The sequence below is a fragment of the Bidens hawaiensis genome, unplaced genomic scaffold, assembly GCF_021521415.1.
Source record: "Bidens hawaiensis isolate Kalapana, Puna unplaced genomic scaffold, B.hawaiensis_p1.1 tig00082689_1, whole genome shotgun sequence".
NCBI classification, from domain to species: domain Eukaryota; kingdom Viridiplantae; phylum Streptophyta; class Magnoliopsida; order Asterales; family Asteraceae; genus Bidens; species Bidens hawaiensis.
Genome location: NW_027503901.1, coordinates 1 through 8,072, shown reverse-complemented (window position 1 = coordinate 8,072; position 8,072 = coordinate 1). Strand labels below are relative to the sequence as shown.

At 35.2% G+C, this 8,072-nt stretch overlaps 1 protein-coding gene and 1 pseudogene across 2 annotated transcripts; both read right to left on the bottom strand.

The window, feature by feature from the left end:
* Positions 1 to 1,532: 1,532 nt before the first annotated feature.
* On the bottom strand, positions 1,533 to 4,700 carry LOC143607454 (protein phosphatase 2C 57-like; annotated as a pseudogene). Its single transcript, XR_013148972.1, has 11 exons — positions 4,353 to 4,700; positions 3,235 to 3,363; positions 2,997 to 3,099; positions 2,816 to 2,926; positions 2,547 to 2,626; positions 2,416 to 2,469; positions 2,167 to 2,283; positions 2,003 to 2,057; positions 1,895 to 1,927; positions 1,761 to 1,807; positions 1,533 to 1,683 (listed from the first exon to the last, which is right to left on the bottom strand). The product of XR_013148972.1 is annotated as a protein phosphatase 2C 57-like (transcript).
* Positions 4,701 to 7,274: 2,574 nt separating this feature from the next.
* Positions 7,275 to 7,622, bottom strand: LOC143607453 (protein PLASTID TRANSCRIPTIONALLY ACTIVE 7-like; the record flags this gene model as incomplete). Its single annotated transcript, XM_077082897.1, has 1 exon — positions 7,275 to 7,622. A coding segment is annotated over one exon (348 nt), but the record flags the coding sequence as incomplete, so codon positions are not given.
* Between the last annotated feature and the right edge of the window lie 450 nt (positions 7,623 to 8,072).

Sequence of the window (8,072 nt, the reverse complement as noted above, 5' to 3'; positions counted from 1 at the left end):
TGGTTTGTTTTTTGCTATGTTTGATGGGTATTGGTGACACTGGAGCATAACCGCATGTAAGCCCCATAGCGCCGGGAACATTGCCCCTCGCGATGCTATTTGGGGGTGGGGTGTGTGTGTGTTTGGGGGGGGGGGGGGTGGAATGTGATTGGTGGGCTTGCTATTTGTTTTTTTTTTTTGATAAAATATAAATAATAAAATCATAATAAGGTAATAACTGAAATGAGCTCAATCCACCACACTCATTTTAACCATAAAACCCTTATGGTGACGTGAAGCCATGGCGCGTAACGCCCCCATAGGGGCTCCATCCACTACACATGGTCTAATGATGATCACCTCTCATGATTGACCTTGCCATCGTTAGACAAGTCTTTCAAACACAATGTGTATACTCATTACTCAATGTCGCCTACATTTCAGAAAATCCATGTTTGTTTTCATGTGCGACGTACAAAAGTTGCATAGTCTTTTCCGTACAATCGAATAACACCTCCATAAAGTATAGTAGGGTTGCATGTGTAGTTTTTTTTGGACATATTCAAGTTCTCATCAAACATGCCAAAAGCATTGTTGTGTGCTAATTGACGTATCGTTGATGGGTAGTTATATAATGACGTAAAACAAAGTCATCTTGCACGAGACGAGCGTGTGAGGCTTCACGATCTCTTTGAACACGAAGAGAAACCAAACTTGACTAACTAGATGAAATAGAGTAAAACTATGAGTTTAAAAAATAGATAAAAAATAAAATTTAAAGTCTTAAGAAACGAGAGTTCATTGAGAACCCACAAAAAATTGGAGAACCGAGAAACCATTATCAAACGAACTCCGGTTGAACTCATTCCAACGGCGTTAGAATCGGCTCGATTGATATATATAAAAGAAAAACTCAATTTCTTAAGTAAGACAAAGCATGGTTGATATGAGTAGGTGGTGCAACATAAAGTTAATGCAGGTGAGCTCACACTCTGGTATTAATAGAAATCTTACCTATATAAGTAGCCTCCCTATTATTCCCATTCCCATCATCAAATCTTCTTCATGGCTATGCATTTTAACACAAGGATCATTGTTATAACCTCCTTTCTATTACTCCTTTGCTCACATTCAGGTATTACATCCTTCATTCCCTAATTATATATTCATATGCCTATAACTAACTTTTATTTCTCTTCTGACTTTAGCAATTTGTGCCACAAATGTTGCAAACCGATATAGAGCCAGGATGCACCCAAGGAAGCTTCATGTGGAGCTCACAGACTACAACGATCCAGGACCCAATCCCAGGCATGATCCAAGGAAGGGAGGTGGACACCATGGACCATCGAGCCGTCGTAATAAGAAATATGAAGTCATGCTGTTTTAGATAATCTTCCGGTTGAGAATAAACTTATGCATGAAATAAAATAAAGGTTTTATCTGAAATACTTTTAGACCAATACGTTTATGCTAATGCAAGCACACAAACGAATAACGAGTTATACATGTATAGTAACGGAATATCAACACAAGTGAAAAGATATGTTGATTATATACAGAGGTCGCAAGGTTAGGCTTCAAAAAGAAGCATTAGATGACATCCATATCCCAAGTGACACGATTCCAATGGTTGCAAAAGCTTGTATCAGTTCAAACAGAACGTTCTGTTGTTGTATAGGCAAAATTTTCCAATCCGTCCGCCTATAAAGAATAAAAGATTTAGAAAAGGGTCACTGAAAAGCGACTTGTTAATATCGTATACTTTGCAAAAGGCATACCCCAAATCAGCAATGACAATGGTTACATTATCTTGAGAATACTGGTCCTGCAATACAAGAAACAAGAAACTAAGCAGTGAAAAATAAAAAAATTAAATTAAAAAAAAGTCAAAAGGGACTATGGAAGTCATTACCAAAGCCATTTGAGCCAGAGCTTCAAATGCAACCTGTAGCAACATTAGAATATATTAACATAAAATACAAATTAATATAACGAAAATCGGTTGATGGTTACAAGTTACCTGAACATCTCCATGTTCCCTAAGTTGGTTTCTGACAAAGTTGACCGCATCCGTGCTGAAAGTATTAAGATTTTTGGGCACAAGGTTAAAAGTGGTTTAAACCATTTCCTAATTTTTATAAAAAAAAAAAAGTAAAACAGAAGATGAAAGGCGAAATGAAGCACCTCTTAATGTAATCCCATAAGCCATCGGTCGCTAACAATATAAACTCTGCATCAGGGCCCAATGTAACCTGATAAATATCCGGAGTAGCAATAACCAAGTCTCCAACAAACTGCATGCTGTATCAATTTACAGATGGTAATCAATTAAGTTACCGGGAAATGATCATTTGTTGCTTTAAACTTAATTAATTCTCACATGATTAATAAAAATATTAACAAAATCCTCATAAAACATATTAGAAAGCTTACCGGGATATAAATTTTTCAGACCACCTTCCTTCTGCAACTCCCTTTTGCAGCATCCTTTCAATAGTTAAAAGAAATGCAAATGTCAATTACTAATACATATGATTATCAGTAAATAAGTAAAGAGAGATTACTCATTCTTCTTGGTCTTAAACCGTATGTCACCAAAGGCACGGGATACAGAGATATCTCCACAAATTCTTCCATCCGAAATCTACACACACAAAAAGACAAGTTGTGCAAATCAGTTTTGTACCATGAGTTCATTCAGAATTCATGAATATTATTTAAAACAGGCGAATCTACATCATAGAAACTTGCATCAATACTACTACTTGGCATTTAGAGAAATTGCAATAAAAAGTATGAAAGTGAAGAATTAAAAGGGAAGAGAATAACGCACCCATCCACCTGCTTCTCAAATTTGTTTGATTTCTTGAAGAGAAACCTTGTTTCTTCCATATGGTCTGTGAGGATTAGTCACTTCTTCCGCTTTTCCAGATTTCGAAAGAACCTGCCACAAATTCTAATTCTTTTAGAAACAACAAATCAACATAATAAACCGAGTAATATTAGGGACTTACCGCACGTGAGTCACCAACATGGGAGATGAATAGCATATCATTTCGTATAAACATAGCAGTAGCCGTTGCACCAGATTCATCATCCTCCTCACTCGTCTCAAGCCTTTACAAAATGAAACAGCGTCTAAACCTTCAACGCAATTAAAATGAAATCATGCATACATACATACATACTACTTTGACAATTCTTTCTTAAATTGTCTGTGTAAGCATATATTACATGTTAATGTTATCTTACCAGTTTACAAGTTTGGCATCAGCCTTCTGAAAAGCTTCTTGCAAAGCGTTCTTTATTCCAACAAAGTCTTTTTTATCTAGCAATTGGCCTCCTTCTAGAGCCTTCACACACTCCTTATATAGCTCCTCCCTGAAATCAATCAAACTTACTTTCAGTCCAAAAAATTTTAAAAGTAAATAACATTTATTAGTGTAAAACTTGATTGTGTTTATTAATTTTGTGTTGATAATACAAATAACCCTATTTATAAACCTACTAATCCTATTGAAAGACTCAGCTGATATTGTTTAGAACAAGATTATGACTCAAAACTTGTTTATTGTTATTGATAATTGATTTAAGATTACATAGATCGATATATATAGGCCTAGAAATCCTAAGTAAATCATAACCTGCGAGACACTTTAGTGTAATTGGATTGACTTGTCGACCAATATAATCCTTATATAGATTAAAAAAGTCCGGAGGTGTGGGGTGCACGCTTGTTTTAGTTTACTATGATGTTCCCCCCCCCCTAACGAACGAGGTTCCAAGGGGCCCCACACCCCCGTAAATCCTCATGCTTGAGTTCTTGGAGCAGGGTCCAAGGGAATTTTAATGAAATTCAAATTTTAAATAGATAACTGCTTTTAACAGGTTTCACAAAGACCCTAATCCCTCGCATTCTCTGGTTCATTTTTCACTACAAAATCGCATATTGGTTCTTGATCTCATATGTGTTTTATCTGTTAGGAATTTCGGTTCAAAGAGCGTTAAGTAACAAGATTTAAGGAGTGGATAAATTATAAACAATTAAATGTGCTCAGATTTAATTGTTAGTATAATTATCATGTCCTATTATTTAGCAATCCTAGTTGTAGTCTAAACGTGATAGGTTAGATTATAAACACCCGTGCTTTGGGGTTTAGAGGGTTTGGAGATTGTTATTTGAGTAATTGAGTTTTGTGAAGTTTCTCAATAATAATATTTGTGTTTGGGTGTTAGCCAAATTCGTGTTCGTGTTTGATACCTGGTACCAATTCCATTATTATCCGATTAATGTATTTGGAGAACCCCCAAATAGTTTCAATTGGGAAGTGCATACGACTAAGATAATTCAAGTTATAATAGAAAGAAACCTGAGAAAGTTGACGGAAGAAAAACCGGCATGGCCATCGAAAACAGCAGCAAAATAGAAACCATCAAGGTCGTTATTAGCGACTATAACGGCATCATCTTCCATCTCCTCGCGAGCACCTTGTAATTTGGCAGAGCCCCATCGGATCCCAGGAGCAACACCATAAGAAGGAGGAGGAGCATCAATTGCAATCGCTGAACAACACCTCCATTTTCTGCTTACTATATTATTATTATTATTCTTTTTCAAGTTGATCTTATTACTAAGGTGGTGATTGTGTACGCTGTTGTTTAGAATAAACCTTTGCAAGCGTGGACTCCATAACGCCATTGATGACACGAAGAAAGAGAGAGAGAGAGCTGTATTTGGAAGAAGAAGATTTAAAGGGTGAAGGAGAGAGAGATATGTAATATGAGGAGGATAAGATAGCGGATACTGAGCGCCAACGCAGGCCGCTAACTGCTTTAACGGATTAGATTATCCTAGTCTCTCCTTTTCAACTCCTAACTAATTTTTTAATTATTAATCAAACCGAAATTTGGGCCCAACCCACTTACAAATATATAATAAAGCACATTAACCTTGTTTCAAAATCAAAGATTACTTCTTTACCGGCAGTTGACCAGAGCCGGCTAAACAAGTTAGAGGCTTACAGCTTTAGACCCATATTTAGTTAAGACCTTCAAGTTAAAAAAAGTTATATATAAATATATTATAATGAATAAAGTAAATTCAAAGTAATGTATTGGTGTGGTAGTAGGCTTGGTGTTTACTAAAGTATATGCCATGAGTTCGAAACTTGTAGTATATTCATTGAGCCGGCCCTGCCTTTGACTATGCAAATGCAACCGGTTAACTGAATTGAAACCAGTTACTAACCGACACGGTAGAAACCGGTTAGTAACTGATTGAAACTGATTTGGACTTTTAAGATAGGAACTAATCTTAACCTAACCGGTTAACAATAACATAGGTTAATATGGTTAGCATTGATAAGGTCAATTTCAGTAGGTTATTACCGGTTAATAGTTCGGTTATATAGGTTAGGAACTTTTCACTCAAAAACCATTTAGGAACCATAACTGGTTATTGCCATTGTTTGGCCAATAACCGGTTGCTGTTAATAAATGATATTCCAAAAACCCGTTATTTGTTATTTGGTATTTACTGGTGTACTCTCACCACATCCTGTCTAGAGGTGCATAAATGGTACTAAACCTTAACCGGTTCCAGGTATAGTTAAAAAGGTCAATAACCGGGTAGGGTATATACCAAGATAATGAACACAAAAAAACTCAACCTTAGAGCATTCTTAGCCCGTCTCCCATCCCTATCTCCATAATTACACTATATAAGAGCATTCCCAACCCATCCTCTAAAATTATGTGAGGAGGGTTTGTAAATTATAGGGTGTGGTTGTGAGTGGTTGTGAGTGTAAATTATAGGGTAGAGAGAGAAAATGTAGTGATTTTTTGTAAATTTGAAGAAAAGGTAGTGATTTTTTTGTAAATTATAGGATGGAGAGAGAAAAGGTAGTGATTTTTTGTAAATTTGGAGAAAAGGTAGTGATTTTTTGTAAATTATAGGATGGAGAGAGAAAACTGTAATGAAAAAGGTATAAAAAATATTATTTAATTGAACAGAAGAGAGAACTATAGTGTTTTTTAGTGTAATTATATGATAAATATGAATAGGGAATTGGATGAGAATGCTCTAAGAGCATTCTTAGTCCATTCTCCATCTTCATCTCTATAATTACACTAAAAACACTATATTTTCTCTCTCATTTTCAATTAAATAATATATTTTTATACTTTTATCATTACTTTTTCTCTCTCATTCACTCACAAGCACTTTCAAAAACATTAAAAAATTATAGAGATGAACAGTGCGCTTTTTCAAATTCAACCATGAACAGTAACATTTTCTCTCTTCTCTTCTCACAACCATTTTTAACCATCTCTAAAATATGGAGAACTCCCTCACATAATTTGGAGAACTCACTGGGAATGCTCTAAGAGCATTCTCATTCAATTCTCCATCTCCATCTCTATAATTACACTAAAAACACTATCTTTTCTCATTCGTTTCAATTAAATAATATATTTTTATACTTTTATCATTACCTTTTCTCTCTCATTCACTCACAAGCACTTTCAAAAACATTAAAAAATTATAGAGATAAACAATGCGCTTATTCAAATTTAACCATGAACAGTAACATTTTCTCTCTCCTCCTCTCACAACCATTTTTAACCATCTCTAAAAAATGGAGAACCCCCTCACATAATTTAGATAATCCATTGGGAATGCTCTAACACCACATCTCTCTCTACAGTTTAATTAAATAATATTTTTTTTATACTTTTATCATCACAGTTTTTTCTCTCCACCCTATAATTTATAAAAAATCACTACCTTTCCCTCAAATTTATAAAAAATCACTACATTTTCTCTCTCCACCATATAATTTACACTCACAACCACTCACAACCCCACCCTATAATTTACAAATCCCCCCCCTCCCCCCCCCCCCCCCCCCCCCCCCCAAAAAAAAAAATTATAGGGGATGGGTTGAGAATGCTCTTAAGTCAACAAAACTATTCTTAAAATCTAAAATATAAAAAACAGGTTTTGAGCGTTTAAGAGATTAGAGTGTGTTTTTCAAACTGTCATAAAATCCTACTATTAGATTACTAAATCAAGTATTTGTGCCACAATTAATTTGAATCTAAGATCATGGTGTTTGATTTGATGATTCTACTTTCAACAGTAATACAAACTGATAAAAAGATGTGACACCACTGCCACTGAGTTCATCCTATCTCTTCTCTTCTATAACTGAATTACATAACTAAGGATTGATAACAAATTATGCATACAAATGAGCTATAAAAAAGTGGAGAAGCAAGGGGGGGGGGGTCTACTGCTCGTCGTCCTCATGGTCATATGTGTCCATTTTGGTGATATGCTTGAAGGGATCGGTTCGCATGTAGGCCTCTGGTCGATAAAAGCCCATTTCATTCATTCTGTTGCTTATCGCGTGAAGAATGGCTTTCTTTTTACCCCCATATTCATCTTTGTTTTGTTCCACCAACTCATTGGCCTCCGCAGCCAAGTTGTTGACAAAAGCAAAAATATTATCCTCCCACAGCTTCAGCCTCTCTATGTCATACCCCACCAGCTTTCCGGTCTCCCATATGTCCCTCACCTGTTCTTCCACAAATGGTGTTCTTTCCTGTGCGTACCGAATCATCTCATCTTTCTTTGTCTACAGTCCATAACAACAAAAACTAATAAGACCATAAAATATAAGAGCATTCACAACAGCTTATCTATATCTATCTCTATAATTTAAAGAATAATCACTTTCTCTAAAAGATTTTCTGACTTTTATTTATCGTCCCACATCTCATTCCCTATCTCTATTTTATTAAATAATAATGTTTTTCTTTCTTCCAAGTACAATCTTTAACTACTAACTATTTTGTCCTTTTTTTTTTTCAAATATTGATTTCTAATACCTTTCTATAAAAGTTGACTATCTAATTTATGGGGTGTTGATTGGGTATTTTTCGAGTTTCAGGTTAATCAGGTATTTTGAAAACATATTTGTTCACACGCTCTAGTTTGAAATAGATCAAATTCATACTCCCAAAAAAAAGGCACATTTTATGATTTGTATTGCAAGGTACTTTTGAAAAGATATTCATTCACCTGC